At 40.1% G+C, this 24,485-nt stretch overlaps 1 protein-coding gene across 3 annotated transcripts; it reads right to left on the bottom strand.

Moving 5' to 3' along the window:
- Nucleotides 1–1,057: 1,057 nt before the first annotated feature.
- On the bottom strand, nucleotides 1,058–22,886 carry hey2 (hes-related family bHLH transcription factor with YRPW motif 2). 3 transcript variants are annotated; one of them, XM_052025301.1, is made up of 6 exons: nucleotides 6,470–6,694; nucleotides 6,254–6,332; nucleotides 6,077–6,160; nucleotides 5,779–5,860; nucleotides 4,686–5,054; nucleotides 1,058–3,722 (listed from the first exon to the last, which is right to left on the bottom strand). In XM_052025301.1, exons 1-6 carry the CDS (start codon nucleotides 6,550–6,552, stop codon nucleotides 3,574–3,576), a joined length of 846 nt encoding a protein of 281 aa, XP_051881261.1. In that variant the 5' UTR covers nucleotides 6,553–6,694; the 3' UTR covers nucleotides 1,058–3,573. The 3 variants fall into 3 exon arrangements, with proteins under 3 accessions (XP_051881261.1, XP_051881259.1, XP_051881258.1); XM_052025299.1 differs by lacking the exon at nucleotides 6,470–6,694 and adding an exon at nucleotides 22,584–22,886 and having other exon boundaries at nucleotides 3,580–5,054; XM_052025298.1 differs by having other exon boundaries at nucleotides 3,580–5,054.
- Nucleotides 22,887–24,485: the final 1,599 nt, after the last annotated feature.

Raw genomic sequence — 24,485 nt, 5'->3', positions numbered from 1 at the left:
CAAAGGCAGGCAAACAATTTATGGTCTTTACCAATGCTATTATTGAGGCAGTCATTAGGAGGTGCACAAGTGCCATTGATGGCTGCCTAAAATATTAGATCCTTTTTTTTAAATCAGGAAATGCCTCTCTATTGGCACAGCAAAAAGCTGGAAACTCTTTATATGAAAACCAATGTCACTATGGTAGAAAGAAACAATGAATCAAACTGTTCTATTGTAAGTGAGTGTATTGACAACAGATACAATTGACGAAGCTCTTCAGAATAATGTTTAGAAACCACAGGCACCTGTGAGCTTCAGGGTCCCATTTTTTTCATTGATGCCACAAGCTGCCCAACAGGTGCCCACTCTATTGACTTGCACAATATAACAATTTGTTCACTCCTTCTTGCAATGAGAAATGTATCTCCAGCTTCCAGAGAGCTTTGAATGGAGCAACAGTATGTAAGACAAACAAGAGGGAACAGTGGACCAAGAATATAGATTTTGTAAATCTCCTGATCCTTCCTTAATCAGACCACACTAACATTCCCTTTGATTTTTACACATTTGCTATTTATGTTGCACATGCACCATAGGAAGCCACGTGCCTGTGGTGAGAAGTTGCCCCAGGCTACAGACTTGAACTTGTGAAATATATTTACTATTTAATTTGAGACATTCAGAGCAGCCACTTAATGTAGTCAATTTTGATTTTTAAAAAAGAGAGACATACAGGAGACTGCAGATGCTGGAATCCAGAGCAAAAAATGAACTACTAGAAGAAGTCAGCTGGTCAAGCAGTATCTGTGGAGATAAAGGGATAGTCGATGTTTTGCGTTGAGACCCTGCATGAATCCTGATGCAGGATCTCGACCCAAAACGTGAACAATCCTTTTGCCTCTAGAGATGCTGCTTGACCCACTGAGTTCTTACAGTTCATTTTTTGATTTTATAAACCTTCCTTATTTTGTTTTACCTTTGATAATTAAAGATTGTAGCTTATATAAAAGGTCATCTGATTTCTTCCAAATACCAATTAGAAATGATAGAGAATATTCAATGACCAGCATGTTTTTTTTTGTAAAACCAGCGTATATTTATAAACATTTAATGTATAACAGGTTATAGAATGCAGGTAAATAAGCAACAAGTGTCATTTGTATTGTATCATCTCCTGCATACAGTAAACTTATTTTTTATCACTGTCTTCTCCACACAGCAGAGAATTCAAGTGCAACATATTATCTACAGTGCTATATTTGTACACAAATCCTAACCTCTGACCTTACGTACAAACATATTCTTTTGTCATATTTTACATCTTTCTTAATTAAAAAAACAAGTTGCATTTTGGACAGGACTCAAATTAAAAGTAATTTGCTTAACCTTAGGCCGTTAAATTTAGCAGCAGATTAGTGACAGTGGGAATATGGCTGGGTAAAAGAGCCAATGAATACAATTTGATGATGACATAACATTGTTCTTGTACAAGTAGGAAGCTTCTTCTACAAGTTTTTTCTCATTACATATTGTCTTCCACATACATATCTAACAGAATGAATGTATTTTTAAAAATTATCAAAAAAATTGACTGACCACAGTTTTCAGCTGTGCACAATTAAGTTTTGTTGGTACTTTGCCTGGTCCCTAGGCCCCAGTATTAACAATTGACTATTTGCTACAGAGAACTTGCCAGTGTCATCTGCAAAGGAAAATGCTTGATCCAAGCAAAATGCCCAGGGCATGAACCTTGGTCCATTGGTTCCAAATTAAGTTTAACAGAACAAATTATTTTATCAACCCCATTTGATTTTGCATATATCAACCTGATGCTATGTCATATTCAAAAACAAATGCAGTGAATTCACGTATTTATTATTGTGTGGGACCACTTGCTGATTTAATGTGATATTATCTAGCATATTAATATTGTAATAATAGCTTTCACTTTTCATTTTGAAAATAATTAAGCAAAACCCCTCCTCCAAAATAATTAATCTGCAGCAATAGAGTTGTATTTCTTTAATCTAGCTTTAATAAAAGCATTCTAAGCACAAAAAAACATGGAAGGTGAGACTAAAATGCAACAAAAGTAAATTTATTTGTAGAATTCTATTTTAGTATGCCAACAGCCATGGGAAAAAATACCATTTCATTGGTATTCATTTGCTGTTTTTCATGCTGAATTGGCTAATCTCCATCCACTTCAATGCACATTTGCATTAGTGTGATTTAATTTTCAAGAGGCAACAGAAAGAATGAACTCAAGTGCTTCGTTATTATGAGTTAATTATGATATAACTGTTCTGGTAACAAAATAAAGTCCAAAGAAGGGCATGGAGAGATTCCCCATTCTATTGTTTTAAGCTTAAAACTTTTAGATTGATTAATTATGATAATCCATTTTTGGGTATTCTGAGAGACTGGGTGAAAAAGGTGAAGAATGTAAAATTAATCACAAAGGTGTGGGATAAATTTGCCCCTGCTCCCCTATTCACTGTGCGCCATAACTATCTCTCTGGATAAACAGAGGACCACAGAATGCACAGTGCTGTCAATTACAGATAAATATTAGGACTGATATTTGTAATAGACAAAGTTGACAGAGTTTGTAAACTCATGTAAAGATAGGACTATGAGTTTACTTTCAGAAAAGGTGTCTATATACGTCCCCATTTGCTTTTTCCAATGCATGGTGGTGGATCTGAAAATATGCGAATTTTAGTTTAGTTAATATTTAATTAATAAAGGTTATAAATTTAGAAGCTGGGCAATCAAATTTTGGATTTGGATAAGTGAAATATGCGCTATGGATGAATGATTAAAGAAGTTAACATCAGCTACGGTAGGTGTTGTTTTGCCCCCTTGGTTTTAAACTCAGTTTGACACATAAGTTGAACTAGTCAATCCTTTGTACTTCAATGTGTCCAATTCAGCTCAGACCTTGTAACACCAAGCCACTTCCAATCCAGTGCGAATATACAGTTCCGATAAAGTCGCCGTTCGTGATGTTCGCACATAAATGTACTTCACGCAAGGGACTGGTGTCCAATTAGGGACTGATTAGTTACTGCTGCTGCCACTTCTACGTTATATTCTGTTCAGCAATTTCAGAATGAGGCACAGCGGTGTGAGAATGCTGTCTTGATATTATTGCTTTTGATGCTGCAGGTGCTGTGGAGAACTCCACTCAGTTCCTAAGATCCTGTTCACTTCTGGTAGATGCTCGATCACGATGTTTCTGGCGGCGATTGAAAGAACCCAATCCTACTAGAAAACTCTCGAGGATCCCAACGGCGAAAATAAAATTGAAAAGCTGTCAAAGGCTTTCGATTCAACTGAAATGAATTGTTCCATTTCCGTTATTCTACTTAAGATTGACTGGTCATCTCAAATGGAAAACTCTGCTCCATAAAGGTACCCTGCCAAAGTATGCAAGACATGTTGCAGTCGAAAGGAACGAGCGAGATCCATCCAAAATCAACCAGGTTTGATTCATTCCATTATCAGGTGGATGTTGATGGCATAAAAAGGCATTTCTTTTCTCTCTGGTGGCTAAGTTGTCGGGAGTGTCAATTAGAGCAAAGCTCCTCAGGGAGATACAGTAGAATGGTTATAATTTGCGTACACAAAATAGTCCACATTGGGATACTTGAAAGCAGAAAGCTCGCGTGTAAAATCGCTGTCGATTTGCTCATAACAGTACTGGTGCCTCTTGCAGTGGGTTACAAGCCACGGCCCTGCAGAGAGCAAGTTTTTCAATCAATTACATTGTTTTCATGAATGCTTCCTTTTTTGTTGACGAGGCAGAAGTCAGATAGCCGCGAATGCATGGAGGTGAATCACAGGCTTGCCAGCAGTAGTCATGTACAGTGGAGAGGAAGGCCCTTCGCTGTTTTCCTGCAGCGAGTGCCGGCACCGCTGAATATGACCCACCCCATCCAGCGCAGGGCGTGGGTGAGGACCGTGGGTGATAAGGATGGGGGAGCAGGGGTTGGGTAATGGGGGGGGGGGGGGGCCTGTGGGAGGTGAGGAGTGTTGGATCAGATGACGGGGAGGGAGGGCTGAGGGAGAAAGGGAGGGAGGGCTGAGGGAGGGGGGAGAGTTGGATCAGAAGAGTCTGACAGGGAGGGGGCGTTGGGAAAGAGGGCTGGGGTGTGACAGGGAGCGGGGGACGTTAGGGAATGGAGGAGGAGGATCGGATCGGAAGAGTGAGACAGGGAGGGGGTTGGAGTATTGGCAGGAGGGTTGTGTCAGAAGAGCATGGCAGGTCAAGGGTGGGAGTGAGGAGCAGAATCTGCCCTGGCCTTCCGCACTCAGTCCGCTTCAGAAAGCTCCTATCTCCGTGCCCCATGGTCTGTAGTGTTTCCCCCCGCCGCCGCCGCCGCCGCCCCTGCTGCCGGTATGCGGGACGGCGCCGAAGCCGGCCGGGTTGAGCACACCGCCGCCCGGGGGCAACACGGCGGGCAAGGCGCCGAGCGGGAGCGGGAAGGTGTGGGCGTGGGCGTGGGCGGCGGCGTGCACCGTGGCGGAGAGGGAGAGGAGGGAGGTGGAGAGCGGGGCCACCAGGCCCGCGCCGCCCACCGGGGCCGCCCGCGGCGACCTGTCGCTCTGAGCCGCGGCCGCCGCTGCCGCAGCCGCCGCCGCCGCCAGGGTAGCGGTGAGCAAAGCCGAGCCTTGCCGGGGGTGCGGGGCGGCGGTACCTGGGTGCAGTTCGGAGGATGCGGTGGCCAGCAGCCGGTCGCTGGCGAGGCCGTGGTGCTGCAGCAAAGCGGAGGGCAGCTGGTGGAAGGCGGCGGCCCAGTGCTGCTGCTGGTGCTGCTGGAGCCGCTGCTGGTGCCGCTGCTGCTGCTGCTGCTGGTGATGGTGGTGGTGAGCGGCCACCGACGAGCTCATCACTGCCGCTTCCCGCTGCGAGGCGTAAGTGTTGAGGTGAGAGACCAGGCGGAGCCGCAGCGGGTCCGAGGTGTCCAGACCTTCCACCGAACTCAGATAACGGGCCACCTCGGCCAAACACTCCCGGAAACCGATGCTCATGAAGTCCATGGCGAGAGCGTGAGCGTCGAAGAACCCTGTGCAACAGGACGGGAAGCAAAGGACACACTTAGCCAGATGCAGACCAAAGCTGTCAGACTGTAACTGGGAGCATCGCGCTGACTGCACCATCTGCCTTTTTAATTCCTCCTTTAGCACGACTGATTTTAATATTTTTGAATAAATCATTTGAATTTCGTATCTAATCTTTTATACCTCTCTGAGTAGTTGTTAGCATTGGTTAGCTTTTTGTGTGTTGTGGAGCAGCCCGCGTTTCTAAATAGTTTGCAATGGGGAAAGAAAGTTAATATTTTACTCTGACCGTGAAATGAAGGATACAATAGGTTAAACGAATGAAGGGAATCTGCGATAGATCTAGCAGATCTCGCTGCGTGACTGCTCTGCGGCTCGGTGTTGACATTAGGTGGCGGTATGGAGATGTTGCCGATGCCCCCTGTTTGTGTGTTTGTGTTTGTTTTGTCTTTCTGGGCAGGTCTGGCTGCTCCAAGCAAAAAAAAGTCCAAACAATCTCTGCATGCGACTCCCCGGTTTCACAAAGCACTCACTCCCGCAGTGTTAGGAAAGCAAACAGAAGCCGGGGTCAAGTGCCGCTTTTGTCTCGCCGGCTCTTTCCCACGAGCTCAGTGATACTATTAGCATTTCCACTGCACTTTGCCGGGCCGCCCACAATTGTCAGTGCGCTGTTTCCTTAGGTTACCCCTTCCAAGCAGCCTTTGAAGAGGCATTCAATTAACTTCTTACCTTTACCTCCGGTCGCCCGAAGCATCTTTAAATGGTCCACCGTCATCTGAAGTATTTCCGCTTTCTCTAGCTTTGCTGATCCCTTGAAAGTAGAAAATTGCCGCAATTATTTTGCCAAATTCTCACTCAGATTCAATGGTGAATACTAACTTTGCAGTGTCGTATGTCACTCAAGTATCCATAAGCATCAAATCCATATTCATGGGTTTACTAAAATGTTAAATAACATTTGGTAAGGTATTTGAAAGACTGAGTACAAAAATCGAATGTAAAAACGGAATGGATCATCGTCATCTACCTGTTTCTCAAAAGCAGTGGGGACTAGTCGGCGAAGCTCTGACAAGCTGTTATTAATGCGATCCCGGCGTCTTTTCTCAATGATCTAAAAGAACGTAAATCGTACCATTAGGACAGTTTAAATATTTTGGGAAGCAATCGAAATATGTCCCACAAGTTACAAAAAAATCACCCTCACCCCTCTTCTTTTCTTTCTGGCCATTATTTGGGAAGTTGTTGACGGAGACCCAGCTCTGATGAGTACATTATTGTCTTGCCTGTAGAAATGGAAAACAAGTCGACACTGTCATCCTTATTCCTATTCTCTCCGAACCACATGAATGAAAACATTGAGTTAACAACTGACATTTAAAGTATATACAATGCTCAGCTGTGAAAAGAGCCCGAAACTTACCCTGCGTAGATATTTTCGCTCCCTACGTCTATGGTTTCATCAATATCACTATCTGTAGAACTTTCTTCACAAGGACGTTTCATTGTGGCAGAAGAAAATTATTTCGTGATCTGTTTTTAGAAGCTCGCCGTTTAGCTCAAACCACCTAGATCCTGTGCACTGTTGGCAGCCTGAACCTAGTCTGATGCTCTTTCCCACGGTATAAGCTATATCAATGTTGCAATGTCTCGCTGAGCTCACTCGGTCCCACAACCCGCAACAAGCTTTGATTGACAGTACTCCGCTCCCGGTTTGAAGGAGACTCTTTTCTCATTGGTGCAAAACGATGACGTCTCCTCTGTACGTCAAACGCGCGGGTCGGGGAAAGCGTGGGAAAGCTCTATATCGAGCTCACTTAAAAGGGATCGGCTGTTAGAAGAGCTTCTAGAAACTTTTTAACGTTGGGAAGAGAAACATTTATGTATACTGTTAACAGATGTTGCATCATCTATAGTAAAGTTCCAGTATTGCATTAACAAGTTTATATTCCATTCATCAAATATAAAGTTATACAATTCCCATATTCTATTGGCCTTTGTTCTTCTCTCGAAAGTATTGAAACTCTAATTTTTGATCGGCTTGGCTTGTTCATTACCAGAAATCTGAAGTATTGGACCCTGTTTAATTTTTAGCTTTACATGGAGAAAATCCTGCGTTGCGCGAGTTGCATCTACCCATCGATAAGAAAATAGAGTCGATGTGTACAACGTCTACAGTCAAAGATTGTTTTCACTCAATTCTATTAAGGTTGTTTGTGTAGGAAGCACAACACTTTACAGCAGGAACGTAATATCGACTGTAAGTAAAGTAGGTATGTGTTGCATTCAAAAACATACTGCAAGCCAAGGAATCAAATCACAGACACGTTTATAAATGCATACGTATGTATCACGTAAGTCAAGCTTGTCTATTTAAAGTGTCTATAGACAGCGAAAGACAGAAGCATCCATTGATTTTTTTTTATTAAAGAGCCGCTTTTGTACTCGGTGCATGGCTAAGCTGTGGTATAACCGTGTGAACAGAAACTGGACACTATTCTTCAGCACTTCCCCTGTAATTTGAACTTTCTGAATTACACGCTGCCCGCAAGAGAGGTGGTTTGAAGAACATTACAGCACCCTGTGTGCATAACTCCAGTCAAGGTGTTCTGGTAAAACTAATAAAAAAGCACAACAGATAAAACAGAAGGAACATTGTTGCTGGGTTTAAAGATAAACATACCGACCGTTTTATTTACATGTTGTTATTTTATTACATAAATTCTATATAAGACAGATATCATTCAGAAAAAAATCGTGTCACCCAGCATGTCCAAATATTATTACATAGTTATCATTCATTCATCTTTTACTTTGTTTTGCAAGTTTTGAATTTATTAAAACATCAAAGCTTTATTAACTTCCACATAAATAAGTCCAAGACGTAACAATAATTGACCCAATGGAATTATTTGAGGTACTTTAGCGCGTTGTTCGTTTTGGTAAGATTCTTGCTTGGGAGAGGGTAATAATTTTTTTATGATTTCAGTTTGCAGGCAGTTATCTCGATCTCTCGGACTATTCCGAGCCGATGTGTATTTGATGTTTAATTAATTCTATTTTCAGGGTTCAGGAAGACATTGGTTTAACTTCACGTGGGCGTCTGGGTCAGTAAGTAAAGGTTGATGAGAACCTTAAAGCTAAAGGAGTGACAGGATTATTGCTGACATGAAAAATGTTACCAGCCACATGAATCTGTTGAAGAATTACGCGACCTGGTTTTGGGGAGTGATAAATAGCCATACATACTGATGAGACCGTTCAGACGTTAACTTATTTAGATTGTTTATAGTATTATTAACTGCTTCGGAAGTCATTACTCTAGCTGCAATTATACTGAACAATGTAAAACGATGCTTCAAGAGCAAATAGAACAAATGAACAAGAATCTTTAAAATATTACTTTTTAATTAAATGAACTGTGCGCCACAATGCATTAAAGGTTAAGCATTCACTTTAAGTTTTAGAAAGTTTCGTAAAAGATATAAACAGAAATATTTTACTGCGAAATATTTTACTGCTTCCAAGTTAATTCTGAGCGGCTTAGACAGAAATCGTTGGTGTTAGATTTCCATCTCTGTAACCTTGAGTACAGTGAGACTATTGGCTTTTAAGATGTTCCCGTGTTAAAATGCCAGAAGAACGTGTCATTTCTGCACTGAATGAAGTCAAGATCAAGGGACATATAATTGTTTTGACAATAACCCCGGGATCATCACGCTGACTTCGTGCTATTTCGATAACATTTAACGCAGTGAAAATGCGAGTGGCTCTTCCAAACGTTGTATAAATAGCAATTTTTCTTCCTAGGAGGTGTTGGAATATTGAATGCATCGTATTTTCGTGTGTTTTAATGCTGATGCAACTGTTGAGGAGGAGCTTGGCTTATTTCACATCTCATTACTCTGCCCGTTGCTTTGTGCAGTTCACTCAATATTTACAGACAGCATGAAAGCAGGTACGAGGAGGGTTGTTTACACAATACTTGTATTTGTTTCTGTTCACTCATAAGTGCCAGTGCAAATGTTACACTCAGACTTTTGCTATATTATGGCGTTTTTTCCCCATAATTTTGATTTCCAGAGTACTGTTTAGTACTTTTTCTATAAATGATGAGAAATTTCACTAAAATTTGGAAGGAACCGATTTCAAATATAGGATCAAGTCGATCTTCGGGTCTAAACTAGAGCAAGGGGAGAAAGCGAGCAACTACAGAGCAACGAAGATACTTCGGATTTATTTGCGAGCACTGAGTATAATCAAACGACTTACTGACAAATAAAAGCTTCTGGATAACTAAAATTAGAACAATATTTGAAGAACTTTGAGGACAAAGAATTAATGCTAGTTAGTTACAGATTTGAAAAAAATTTTTGACCACATATCATTATGGTCATTAACATGGTATTCATTAAAATATTAGGGTTACATATTCAATAACTGTGTTTTAAAAACTAGTTTATATCCTTATGTTACACTTTCTCTGATTGAGGTGCACCTTTTAAAATTATTTATATTCAACCACAATTTGCAAAAGCTGCCATCCGTTATACAGCCAGATGGTTAAACCAGCACACGGAAGCCACGTGGAAATAGTACAATTATTTTTTTGCTACATTAATGACTGCGGTGCTGTCTTGCTCTCCAATAGATCTCGAACGTTTTATCCGCTTTGCTGTCATTTTCCACTCTGCTCTCACTTTCACACGGTCCATCTCTGACTTCTCCCTTTCCCTTCTTGACCTCTTATCTCTGTCTCAGGGGATAGGTTAGCGACCAATGGCCTTTACAAGCCCTCAGACTACATCTCCTCCCACCTTGCTTCCTGTAGGATTCCATTCCATATTCCCATTTTCCCTGCTCCATCCTACTTGATCAGAGCTTCTTCAAGATTGTTATCTTTTGCTCTTAAGCGTCGTCTCCCCCATCCACCATATTTGAAAGGGCTCACAAACACTTCCGTTCCATATCGCACACTTCTCTCAGCCCCTCTCCTTCCATCCAGATCAAGGACAGGGTTCCCCTTGTCCTCGTATTCCATGGATCATTCTCCGTAATTTCCAACATCTGCCATCTGCTGCTACCACTGGACACACCCTCCCCGCCCCTGCCGAGTATCTACACCAGTCTGTTTTTAATCTCAGGTTTGTGTTTTATTTCGCCCTTGTTTTGTATCTCACGGCTTCAACATTTTTTTCCTCTCTCCCCTACCTCTGACCTCTGCCTTCATTCACAACCTTCTGTTTACATCTCCAACTCACCTTCACCCCCTCTTAGCTGGCACTTCCATCATATGTGTCATCCGGTTTCCTTTGGGCCCCACTCTATCCCTGCTCTGCTCTCCACCCCACCCACTTCTCCGCAACTTCTTCTTTTGATTTCTAACTTTTCCTAGTTCTGAGGAAAAGTCATTGACCTGAAAATGCTGACTGTTTATTTCTCCACTAACGCTGCCTGATCTGTTGACTATTTCCAGTATTTCATTTTTATTATGTTACACAACTCTTGCACTCTGTACAATGACACACATATGAGTAAATTCAGCCAGGTCTTGAGAGTTATATATTCACCACCAGAAATTAAGAGCAAAAGATGTAAGATCTTTGTGGAAAAGTAAGCAACCACGTAATATTTCAGCAACACTTTCACAAATATGTACAACGATATATTTTTGAGAAGGAATTTTTGTCTTTAGTCAGAAACAGTGGCCAAAATCTTCAAAGCTTATGCCAATGGATGATTATGAAGCACAAACTTTCACTAATCAAGCTTGTCGGAGGTTGTTAGATACTAGCTATGAATGCATAGGCTGGAGGGTGGGTGGTGAGGGTGGGTCGTGCGGCTTTGTACCGTTTTATTGTCCACTGAAATATAACGTTTGCGTTATCGGTGCCGCATTTGACAATGACACAACGAAAGAAATATTTAACTGCGTGTGAGCCTAGGGAATTAAACATCTGAAGAATACACGTTTCACTGCGGGCGTACCAATAACCGTGCAGCAATGCCCAATTCTAAAAGTAATCGTTAAACTCAAAGAATACCCCCAATATTTCTTCTGAAATCATCACGTGTATTATAATGCGATTAAAAACAAAAAAGTATTAATAGTAATGCATTAGAATTCAAAACATAATATAAAGTTATTTAAGCATAAATCTAAAACCAAGATCATTTGCCGCTTGGTTCTGATAGCCATGGCAGGGCCCTTTAAATGGGATAAGTATTTTTATACTCGACTGCATTAGAAGCAAAGTGTTTGGAAAAGGCCGCTGCTAATGGCCGTGGATTAGATATAAAATCTGTAGCAAGGGTCGGGCAATCGTCTCCGGTCGGAAAGACACGTGTTGCTGTTGACTGGTCACTGGTTCTACAAAAGCCGGCTGTTCCCAGAATAACTGTAACAATGACTGGCAATTACAGAAATCCCAGGGCAGCTCTGGAGTAAACGTATCCTCCACCAGATCCGGCTCCAAAAACCTTTGCAATATCCTGACCTTCCAATAATTTGACCTCAGACGGTTTGCATTTTGTGCTGAATGCATTTATTGCTCGTGACATATTTCCAATTTTAAATTTCGGAAAGAACAACAATTTATTGTTGCGAAAACAAACAACCAAATCTGCAGTAAAATCAGTAGCATCCTCAGATGCTGAGCTGAGGATCAGAGACAGTTCAGACTCACAGATCCAAGCCATGGGACAGCTTTAAGCATTTCATGTTCAACACTATTTTGAAGAATTCGTAACTGCAGACGAGAGCAGATCTAATAAATGGACGGAATAAAATAGATATGAGAGGGAGAAGCTGTTTCATTAAAAATGTAGTTTTGCCACGAAACATAATCCACTTGAAACATGGCAAACATAAACAGTGCAATGATTATTTAATTTGTTTTCCGTAGCAGTTCCTCCTTTTTACAAACAAATTTATGCTGTGTCTACAGCTGTGATGATCACGACCATAATCCTATTAAATTGATAACTATTTTTATAATCAAATACTTGCTAATCGTGGCATGGGTCAAAGTCTATCTTCGTTAAACTTAATGAGGAATAAAATCTCACATGTTACGTATCTATATAAGACTGCTGACATTGTTTTGTTGCTGAAGTTCTGATGGAGAGTTTTGCAGGACCGGGATCTGTGCCAAGTTCTTTCCTCTTTCCCACAGCTCCCCCTGACTGCAATGTAACTCTATCGCCGTGTGAGCGCCGTGCAGAGCGTGCGCGTCACTCAGCGGGACCCGCCCAGCAAGGCCTTGGGTCAATCACATAGTGCTGCACATGCATCTCAGAGCCATCAAAGGGCCGCTTCACAACAAGCACGCACACTGCAACTGCAGCTCGACTGTGCACACGCACACAACAACTCGAAGAATTGCTGCACTCCCTTGGACACGCACGCAGCAACATATCAGGCTACTGCTGTACAATATAAAAGCACCCAGCAACGATTATGTTACCATCGTAAAATGCAAATTCAGTGAATACAGTCCAAAGCATTTGTAATACAATGAATAACAGTTTACCGCTACGTATTACAAAGGCACATACTCTATCGTAATGTGGTCACACAATACACTTGAAAGCGTCGATTCATTAAAAACGTAACAAAATGTTTTTTAAGTAGAATAGTTTCACAACTTCAGAACATCTAACCGTACTTTGCAATGGGAAAAGTCTTGCCGCGCGTTTTCAGACGATGACAATAAAATAAATTCTACCTTTGGAAATTGTGGGGACATCTGTAATTATCCATCCATTGACTGTAAAATCTCAGTTAAGCTCCTGCAACTTGCATGTGAATTATCCTGAAAATATACATGCTGCCCGGCAGATATGATACCTTCATAAAGTAGCTAATGAAACTAATGTTATACACATCAGTATATGAAACTGTAGCAATTAGTGCATTAGCAAAAGTGGAAATGGGTATACTGTTAATCATGAACAGGGTTTTTTTGGGGAGGATTGGTGGGTGGGGTCTGCTTGTAAACTTTTATAGAAAATTTAGATTTTTGAACTTTACTTATTGTGATACAGGAGGCTATTTGGCTTATCCGGTCCAGATAGAGAAACCACAACAGTCCCGTTCTCCCTCCTTGTTCTATGTAGCCTCACAGCCTATTCTCCCCCACATACTAATAAGCTCCCCTTTCTGATCTTTTTTACACTTGCCTATACCTAAGGGCTAATTTACAGTCGCCAATTAACCTATCAACACATCTTTAGGTGTGGGATGGATCTAGAAATCCACATAGTCGCAGGGAGAATTGTGCAAACTCCACACAGACAGCACTAGAGGCCAACATAGGTTCTGTGAGGCAACAGTACTTACTGCTGCACCACCATGCCATCCATTTTCCCTTTTCCCTTATATCTAAGCTATATCGCAAACTATAGCACTGAAGTGGATGTATCGTCATCAATTAACTAATGTAAAAGCAAAATGCTACACGTGTTGATAGTCTGAAATAAAAAAAATAGAAATTGCCAGAAATAATCAGCAGGTCAGGAGGCATCTGATGAAAGGTCATTGACCTGAAACTTTAATTCTGTTTCTCTCTCTCCACAGCTGTTGGCAGACCTACTGGACATATCTAATAAAGTAATATACTCCAGTAAAGTGATGCCCATGAGTCATGCACTCCTGAAGCTCTCAGCTATACTTTGGGCACTTTTATGTTTAATGATTTGTTAGGAAATGATGGATTATGGATTTTAAGGGAATCATAGGAGATGGGGTTTGTATGAGCAAGTGCTCCATGGTAAAAGACCAGCCATGACCTTATTGAATAGCAGAGCAGATCTGAGGGGACAAATGGCCTACTCATGCTTTTGTTCTTGTTTCCTTATTCCAATGCTCTCCTGGCAACTCTTGTTCTACTTGTTGTGAACTTGAATTTATTTAAAACTGTTTTCAGTGTTCTGAATTCCACAAAGTCCTGTTCACCCATCACTCCTGTTCTTGCTAAATATTTAAACAATACTTTGATTTTAAAATGTTTGTCTTTATTTTCAAATTTCTATCCTAAAAATCTCATCCTTCCCTAACTCTGTAACCTCTTTCAGCCTTTGACCCAAAGAATATCTTCATTCTTTCATTTCTATCCTCTTGAGAACCACAATTTTAATTGCTCACCATTGCTTTTAGCAACCAAGGCCCTGAAGTCTGCAATTCTCTCTCTAAACCTCTCAAGTTTTATTTTCTATGAGATGCAAATTCTTTGACTAGGCTTCATATCTAATTCAGTGGATTGGTGTCATTTTTCTGTCTGATAACATTTCCACAAAGAATCTTGACACAGCTTTGCTATGTTGATCGCAATATATAAAGGGAAGTTTTGTTTTTGTTGGTATTCTTATCAAAAGACAGAACTTGGTATTTTTCATACTAACAAGCTATTCCAAATAATGTTTTTTTTAGGGTCATTGATTGAAGGAAAATGTTAATTAAGACACAAGATAACTGTCCTTCTCTGGTCGGAATAATGGTGGAGAATCATTGTCCATCTATCTAAAACCACTGTAATGTCTCCTATCTGGCAGTCTCACATGTTCCTTCAGACAGCATTAATATGTTCCCTGGAGTGAGACTTGAAAACAAAAATTCTTTAACAGAGGTGGTGATGCTAGCATCTAGCCAATTGACACCAAACTTCTTCAGTGGTCTCAGAAATGAATGCTGATGATGCTAGCATGAAAATCCTTAAGACTTTCTAAATACTATTGTTAACTTGTTTATTTAAAACTGCAGAAAGGGATAAAGGTTTAAACCAGGAAAAGACAAGTTAGATTAGGGACATCTCTTTAAGCAAACCTGAAAAGTTCTTTGCAAGAGAAGCAAAACTGAAGTCATTCCAGAGTCAATTATACATTGTGATGAGGAGTATATACATTTATGTGGAATGCTGAAATGGATGGACCAAATAGCCTTCCACAATTCTACTCGCATTTATTTTCTTCATGTTCTCTGTTAAAATATTATAGAAAAGATTGGTATTGGTTTATTATTGTCATTTGTACCAAGATACAGTGAAAAACTTGTCTTGCATACCATTCGTACAGATCAATTCATAACACAATGCAGATACATTGAGTTAGTACAGAGTGCATTGAGGTAGTATAGGTAAAAACAATAACAAAATATAAAGTGTCACAGCTACAGGGAAGTGCATTGCAGGTAGACAATGAGGTGCAAGGTCACAACAAGATAGATTGTGAGGTCAAGAGTCCATCTCATTGTATAAGGGAACCGTTCAATAGTCTTATCAAAGTGGGGTAGAAGCTGTCCTTGAGCCTGGTGGTATGTGCCCTCAGGCTCCTGTATCTTCTGCCTGATGGGAGAGGAGAGAAGGGAGAATGAACTGTATGGGTGGGGTCTTTGATTATGCTGGCTGCTTCACCAAGGCAGCGAGAGGTATAGATAGAGTCCATGGAGGGGAGGCTGCTTTCTGTGACACACTGGGTTTTGTCCACAACTGTCTGCAGCTTCTTGCGGTTCTGGGCAGAACAGCTGTCATACCATATGGACACATCAGGCAATTAATCATCTATAATTAGCAGCAAGCTCAGATTTTGGTTTCTGTGGGTTATAGGTTTCTGTGGAATGATGAACTGTATGGCTTTTTTCACCTCTTTTTACTTTTGAGGTCTTTGTGGTCTTTGTTAAAATTGTAAAAAAAAATTATGTGAATACATCAGGAAAATCTTAATATTTAATGGAAAATTTAGATTTTGTTCTCAAAATGAATAATAGTAGCATGAAATAGCTACATATTATAATATCTACCATATCTGTCTTGTGCTATTTTCCTCCTACAGTCAGTGCCTGTTATGTTGCTTTGAAATCCATGGGGGAGAGGTGGTGCCTAAAGTATCCAAATCATTGTAAAGGCCACTTTTAGAATATTCTGCCTAATTCACACCATGCTACTTTAGAAAATCTCAAAACTCTGGAACAGATGCAAAAAAGATTCACGAAAGAAAGGATGGAGCCAATTGGGAACCAAAAAGAGAAAATACCATGTCCTGTAGAGGCAGAGCTTTTAGCTGAAGTACAAACACATGCACAAAAATACCCCAAAAGGCTACTTATCTTGTTGCTCTATATGAGGATCTTCCTCTGTATAAGCTAGCTGCCACCTTCGACAAAGACTGGCTTGCAATCCATTGTAATATGAATCTTTTTGTGATTTCCTGATATCAATCAAAGTCCATTAATGCATATTAATGAAATATTAAGGAAAAGATTGCAATAAAGGAGGTGTTGAAGGTATCTCAAAGCCAAACATTAGCTGACAGTAGCTAAGTTCTGATGAAAGGTCATCAGCCTGAAAAGCTAACTGTTTCACTCTTCTTCGATGCTGCCTGGTCTGCATTTCCAGCATTCTTTGTTTTAATATTAGTTATTTTGTATCATATGAAATTCACACCAGGTTGGGAGGTCTTGGTACACATATTCCATGCAGCCAGTTGCAATCCAAATCCAAGAATCCCAAAGGGTAATTGTTGGCAAGGCTGCAATTCAAAAGCAGTTAATGCCTGTCTGGCCAATAGCTCCTACAAAAATAGACACAGTATAAGAGTTTTGCAGCTATCAAAACAAATCACATCAGATTTGATTTCAGATTGTGGCCATCTTCATATATGAAACTGGTATCACTGGTACAGTATTTATTACAAAATAATTAGCTATTAAGAATTAGAAACAGGAGCAGAATACCAGTGGAAAATCTGGCAGAAATTACCAGTAAGCATGGTTAAGGAAAGTGCGATTTGGTGCTCTATGCCTGCTCTTTCCCAGAGGATGCACAATTGATCTTTAAATTTGCCTATGCATGATCACATCCACAGGTACCCCCACCCCCAGCAACTCATTCAAAGGAGTAAAGGCTGTCCCAGCGTAATGAACGGATCTATTTTTACTTGTCCAGAAGTTGATTTTGTCCATTAGTCAGAAAGTACACAAAAAAATCACTTGCTATGGTAACCATATCTTCCCAGTATTGTAATGAATGGCATCAAAAGCACATATGACTGATGAGAAAGAACAATTATAAAAGTGGAGAAAGAGAGGAAACTAGTTCTGCCAGTTGAAGGAACGGAAATATGTATGCATGTCAGACTTTTGAATTTAATAATATAATGGGAGTCTGTTCATCTGTATGGGTGACCATAAGTCATGTGTTCTTAACCTGGGGATAGCTTGTAAATGCCCAATGCTTGAAAGTAATAAAGTGAGAATAGGGAATAATCACTCACCTCTGCCACTCAGTTTCACTATGAACCCAGGCCCATGCCCAGCAACATAGCAACTGTTATGTATCAGGTGTGTATGGTTTCATTCCTGTTCTTAAACAGCTCGTTACATAGTTCCTCTGAAAAAAATATAAAACAACTGCTCTTTCTGGAAGTTTGTTCCACAAAAGCAGAATGCTGCTCTAAGATAATGTCTTCTAATTTTTTGACTTTGCATTAAGCACAGCAAACCACGATTGTCATTTCTCACAGTTAAATTTCAAAATGAAATCAAATACTTGATTTTACAATTAAATCCAATTAAATCTGATCAGAATGCTTTAGACCCATTGAGAGAACATGTTCAATCAGAGGCAGATGGCTGTACTGATAGAAACACAGAAGAAATATACTGACTTCTTGATGGTAGATGGTTCATGTGAATCTCAACACACATCTGTACACTGTAGCCAGAGACTTCCTTCTAGGTAGCATAATGGTACAAATTACATTTGACAGGTGCAGGTGGATATCTGACTTAAATTTCAACAACTATGTTAACAAAACATGTACCAGATGTTTATCACATTAGTCAGACACTCATAAACAGGATGGAGATTTATCCTTCTAAAGCTGCACCCTGTGTGCTCACTATGACAAGTATTACATGGATATGAAAACTATTATATATAGAGTGCAAACCTCCGATCCAAGCAACATTTTCTTTGCTAGAAATTATGAGTTACAAAATTTTCCATAATTTAGAGGAAGTAATAAGGTTGATTTTACCAATGTATGGCCCCAACCTAAAGTCTTTCCCACTGGGATAGTATACTTTAAATTTATGGTTGACTATATAACGTAATTTTCGACCTCTTAATTCTTCCACAAGAATTGCTATTAATGTATTAATTTAACACAAATTGCATTGTTCTTGATTTTTACACAATCACCCCAAAATTCCTTGTGTTTTTAATTCCTATGTTAATAATCATTGTGTTTTATCTTGCTAGGCTGCAAAAGTAGTTTTTTTAATCCTTTCTACAAAGACGTGTTAGCAACAAGCTCATATACCTGTAACGTTTTCTCTGCTTGGACCCTGGAATGTATTGTGAGTAGTGCAGAGAATGTACTGTGAGTAGTGCGACATTACTCATTTGGGAAAGATTATATATCTACATAAATAATTATTCTGGAAATAGCATATACATGTTTGTGAGACTGAACAATGCACCAAGGAAAGAAATAATTATTTTTGATATTGTAGTTCCTTATCAGATCTAGATAATATCATACTTTGTTGTAACTTTGTTGTAATGTTATTTTAGGCACATATTAAGCATGTCCACTAACTATTCATCACTACTGTCAAACCCAAAGTCATTTTGAGCCCCAAACTTTATTTACATGTGGTCAGAAAGCTGTAATTACCATATCAGCACTCTGAGTCAGTGCATTAGTTGGGGGAAGTGGAAAATCCTGGAGCTGGCTAGCAAATGAAACTTCAGTCGCTGGGGAATAGTTCTTGCATTAGCTGGCAGCAAGACAGGAGTTTTTGTGGGGTGCCCTCGTTCCTCCTAGCCCTACAAAAGCAAAGGTTGAAAACATCTTTTAAGGCCAATGGTTAGGCCACCTGAAGTAAAATGGGTGGAGGATTGGCACCATTGTTCTGCCGATTCGTACTTATAAATTTAATTTGTGACCCAGTGTATGACATTGGGTGTGTTTTACATATTGCAAGTGGTAGTGCAGCAGTCCTTTTTGGGATCCTATCCAAGATGGCAACGGTCAAATTGTTGCGAGCATGATACGAATTTAAATTTGTTGGAAGCTCTTATAATCAACAGCCTGGAGCTTTTCTTTAAAATACTAATTTTTACCTGCCATTTAACTCAGGCCAAATCATGTACCCTAAAGAATGACAATAATGTTTTCTTTTTAAGTTTTCTTAAATGTACAATTAGTGTAAAATAAATTGGAATCCTTCTACCACTCCAGAGAAGGAAAAACAAATGTGGTAAGTAAATGCAAATAAAATGAGGTCCTATTCAATCAGTAAATTTCCTTAAAGTGCATCAAATTATAATATTGGAAGAGATAAAAATAAGTGGGTACCTCAAGTTCACATGGAGTAGGATTCATCATGAACAAACAACACCTTGCATATATTAACACTTTTAAGCTGCTTCACAGATCCATTATCAGACAACAATGATAGCTGATGACTTATTGGGAGAAATAATGAAAAGTTTTTTCACAGCAGCAGGTTTTAAGAACATTATAACAGGAAAGAGAGATTTTGGGAGGGAATTCTAGAGACCTGAACACTTAACCACCAATGATGGAGTGAAAAAAATGGGATTGTACAAGAAACAAGACGTGGAGGTTTTAGAGAATCATCGAAAAGATGCATGTTCACACTCAGCAAAAAAAAGATATTTAGTTTGTTCTCTTATGCTCTTGGTCTGTAGCAGTGTAGGTTATGACATTTCAAATGCTCACCTACACAGCTTTTAAATATGGTGAGGGTTTCTGTCTCCACTACTCGCAAATAAAGTTCTCCAGCCCTGGCAACATCCTTGTGAATATCCTCTGCCCCTTTCTGGTGCTATCACATCCTTCCTGTAGTGTGGTGACAGGAACTAATCCATGGGGCTGGAGAATGTTACAGAGAAAAAGTGGGGCCTGGGAAAATTTGAACTTTAGGGGTAGAAATTGGTGGACCAGGGGTCAATCATAGAGCACTAGGGTGAACAGGACTTGGTGTGAGTCACAACATCCGCTGGTTGCAATACTGGATGTCAGGCAAGCAGTGTGACAATTAGAGGCAGAAGATGGATCAAGAAAGGTAGAGGAATGTAATTTAAAAGCTGGGGACTGTTGATGCTGCATCTCTGAACCACCAGACACTGTCCCAAACAGGACACTATTTCCAATTGGTTGAGATAGCATCAGGTTGTAGAACACTGGTGAAAGTATTTGGAAGGACGAATTCAGTTATTTTATATTAATTTTTATTTCATCGAATACCACATTTTGTCTTTTGAAAATGCATTGTTTACCCAGACATACATATCAATTGAAAACTAGTTATTAAATGCTTCTCCCTGGTGTTACCTTTGTCCCATGTTTACATTGAATAGACTGGGTAAAGCAAAACAAAAATATTGTAACATGTTGCTTCATTTAGCTGACTTTCGGAATGGTTTTTCAATTATGCAAGTAGTCCGTTCCATTCGGGGGGGGGGGGGGGAAAGACATGTTGGAAATTATCGAATAGCAGCAAGTGTCGCGGATAGTATACATAACCAATAAGCATTATTTCAATCCATTAAATAAGCAAACTTGTGGACCTCCTTAGGTGAACTTTCCCCTACCACTTTTTGTATTTTTAAAGTTAATATTTTTGAGATATTAAAATAGATCGAAATATAATTACTAAATTATTGTCAATTCCACAGTCGTTCTAACAATTATTGTGTTCTCAATTTTTAAATTTACTGGCTATCTCACATCTCTCGAACATACCTGATACTTTATGCTCCATGAAAAATGTTCAACTCTGTTATCAGCTTTGATCGCTCTGATATTGGAAATAATAATTGCGCTCAAGGGGAGTAACCAAATCTTTGCATCACACAGCGCAAAGCACAAACTTCTCTTAATCTAATGTGTGCGTGGGGCGAGATGGGGGGTGGGAAAGGGGCGGGGGGCTTTGATTACACTTAGCTGAACTGCACTGTGTGTGAGTCAATGAAAAGTCTGTGCTTTAATCTGAGAGTTAAGATATCAGTGAAGAATGTATCTGTCTCTATGGTCGCACAGTCGGAATCACAGCCGAAGTTTCCCATCTTGTGTAATTCTGTGTCTTCTTGCCAATTTCCCAGTGAAGTCCCAACTAGACAAGACCGTCCCTTGATGATTTTCCACGGGCTGCTCTGAAACCTATATTGCGTCTTTTCTCTTCAACTCTTATGGAATTGATTAGTATTTAATTTTTTTTGGTTCGAGACCTGTTATCGCAATTGTAACCGACTGCAAGATATTTGCATATCTTACATATTTTAATATGGAATGGCAAGGCAGCCTTTTCTCTCCACGAATCCGCGAAACGTGGGCTGGAGAAATAGTTAACTTTCACCGGAAAAGTATCGTTGTACAGTGCTTCAAAACGTGACTCTCTGTGTATCATTTTATGACAGGAAACATCAAAACGCTGAACGAGTTCTTCCAAGCCGAATACAGATTTTTTTTTCGACTGGGTATTCATCTTGGAAACATTCTTTCATGCCCACACATATAAAAAAGAAAAGGGAAAAAATAGAGGTCGACTCACGTCTTCGGCTGAGCGAGTAAAGGCTGTGCCCCTTGTGCGCCACTCAATCAGCAGTTCCCAAGGCTGGTTGCATGGGAAAAGCTGGATGGAAGTGGTCCAAAATCAGCATTACATGCATTTATTGTTCTCCCGCACTGATTAGAGAGCACACAATGAAAACAGCGGCTCTATTTTCTAACGGTTCTCCCAACCTCACGCTGCCATTAGTGACTGCAGTTCCATGCCAACTTTCTCAGTGACTCCCAGGCCATATCTGAGCGATATTATGACTTGTTAATTGATGCTTAAGGTCACCGAGAGACACGCAAGTGCATCCTATATCAGGAAATGTAGAATGTCTCAGGAGTGAAATATTTGGCTTTCAGGACAAGTCTGGCTGTGACTCGGAAATCATGGGAAGTTAGTTTAGAGCAGACAGTCTCCAGGCGCCACACTGCCTAGTGTCATATATAATGTAAGAGAATAATAGAGGCTTTCCTGCCATTCACAATAATATATAGCACTTCCATAAATCCTCCCGTCAGGGGCTCAAAACTGGGATTTAAAAACTGAAGTTTTTATGCTTCACTTCTCAGTGTCCTTAAAGCGGTTATATCTTATTTTTACTAAAGATTTGTCCATCTCTTCGGCACGTGAGCTGGTTTAGAAGTGGGACCGATTGTCATCCAGTAAGTTGATCACTGAAATGAAGTATAAGTAACCTTTGAGCATAAAATCCTCGTGAAACAATGCAACATTTTAAAACCAACGCTCATGTTTCAACATACCAAAGTGCAATGAAAATAAAATCTCGGATGGACTATTGAAGGGATTTTTTGCCTTGCAGACATATGATAATATACCCGGACCTATCAGATCTATTTATTGAGGTCGGGTTAATATATAAATGTACGTCTCCTTTAGCTACGTTTGCACCCGTTTGTGTGGCTCAGTGCAATGTGGCATTTTGTGTACGTACCTGTGTGCAAACATATGTTCGGCTGAGTAATATTGCTGTTGATCTGTCGACAGGATTGACGGCAATCTTTTGACCAAGATTATATTCCATTACCAGTCAGTACTGAGTAGTGGTCTTTTGGGTCGAATTTCATTCATTGAAAGCATAATTGCTTCATAAATGAAAACATTGTTAAAAAATGATAAAAAGATTCATCATCTTAGACACCTCAAAGTGCTTTAAACCTCCCACATTCAAAATGCAGCGACTGATGTTATGAAGGCAAATGATCAGCTCGCCTCCTCCAGCAGACGCCACAAGGAGCAATGCGGCGGATTTGTGGTTTGTCCTTTTTTTGCTGGCATTTGCTGAAGAAGCAGTGTTGGCCAGGGCAGAAGAGCTCCGTGGTTTTCAATGTGAATTTTTTATCTTGTAGGTTGCCCCCCCCCCCCCCCCCCCCACTCTGTGTGTCTGCTTCCCGAGAACCTCCGTGATCTGGCTTTGCAGTGTTCTTCTTTCTAATGCGCCTACGACGTGGGCCTCTTGCATTGGAATTACAAGTTTGCCGTCTTCAAAGAGAATTCCCACCTCTGTGCAGAAGAGGATCTGCTCGAGCACTAGTGTAGGCTAGAGGGATCCAAGACTGACCCCGAGCGTGGAGAGAAAAGGATAATAAGAGGGGGAATAGGAAATCAGCGTTTGTGTGATACTTTTCAACACTGGAGCATTTATTGTGTCAACGGTTCTTTTAATGTGACCTGAGTTTAACATAGGAGTTGCCAAAGGTTTGTATTCATCGATTGCAAATCATTCATGCGCTCAGGCTAATGTTGAAGAAAGGTGCGAAATTGTAGATTTTTAAAATTATGCACAAGGACATTCATGACTTAAAGATCATGCATGGGACACGTACTACCCAGCAGAACTAGAATTCCAAGAATAGGGAAACGGGACTATGATTTGACATTCCATCTGAAGGACAGGAATTCCAGCAATGAAGCACTCAGTTTAGATCCTGTACATATATAGAGCTCAGCGAGCAACCATTTTACTCAGAGGTACTATCAAACTCCTACAGATGTCATAAGCCTTAAGGAGAAGGCTTGATTATTATCAACGAATCTTCTAAACTGACCAATTGAATTACACTTCTTGATTTCTCCACAACTTCTGCTATTTTTTTGCAATATTGTAAACATGAATAGTAAATAATGAAGGAAACAAGGCAGTAATTTGCTAAATATTTTTATGCAACCGTTTTCAGTTTCCTCCTGTTTGGAAAGATCTCAAAACACTTCTGTTTAAAGTGTTTTGTTTCTCTTGTGTTCTTAATTTCCCTACAGAACATTTAGTATCAAACACAAAATGAGTTTTCCTGTCATTTTCAGTGGTCATGCACAAGATTTTATAGTGGTGCTTTTGAAATAATAATTGCACGTTTCAGAATCGCTGGAATTGGCTTCTTCAGCATCAAAGGCATAATGACAATTAGAAGTAATGTCAGCATGATGCTGATTAGAAAGTCTCATAGGCCCATTATATTGATTTTGTCTCAATTTAACAGCATTTTCACATCAGAAACGCTGTAGAATCTGTTTTCTAGATGCAGTTTGAGGCAATTGTTCCCAGTGCAGATTGGTTTAATAGAAGCTGTCTAAGAACCCCATGACTGATGACTCACTTACTACTTTAGATATGCAGTCTAACTAAAGCTTATTTCACTTTCAACACAGGACTGTCAGATCCCTACTAACATTAAATCTTTCACTAATAGCTAGACTCCAGTTAGCAGAAGTTTGTACATGTTGTTAAATATGTATGAACAGAGTTCCATTTTGCCAGAGCACAGACAATCATGAAAATCCATTGCCTGTTTAGAAGTTACCACTCAGATTACTTCCACAATATAGAGTTTGTGCTCTT

Source organism: Pristis pectinata, chromosome 10 (assembly GCF_009764475.1).
Source record: "Pristis pectinata isolate sPriPec2 chromosome 10, sPriPec2.1.pri, whole genome shotgun sequence".
Lineage (NCBI taxonomy): Eukaryota > Metazoa > Chordata > Chondrichthyes > Rhinopristiformes > Pristidae > Pristis > Pristis pectinata.
This window is presented reverse-complemented; position numbering and strand designations above follow the sequence as displayed.

Coding starts and splice junctions, on each gene's coding strand:
- hey2 (XM_052025298.1), bottom strand. CDS start 6,552: ATGAAACGTCCTTGTGAAGAAAGTTCTACAGATAGTGATATTGATGAA. Junction 6,333..6,469: donor AGCGAAAATATCTACGCAGG/GTAAGTTTCGGG, acceptor CCATTTCTACAG/GCAAGACAATAATGTACTCA. Junction 5,055..5,778: donor TCGGGCGACCGGAGGTAAAG/GTAAGAAGTTAA, acceptor CCTGTTGCACAG/GGTTCTTCGACGCTCACGCT.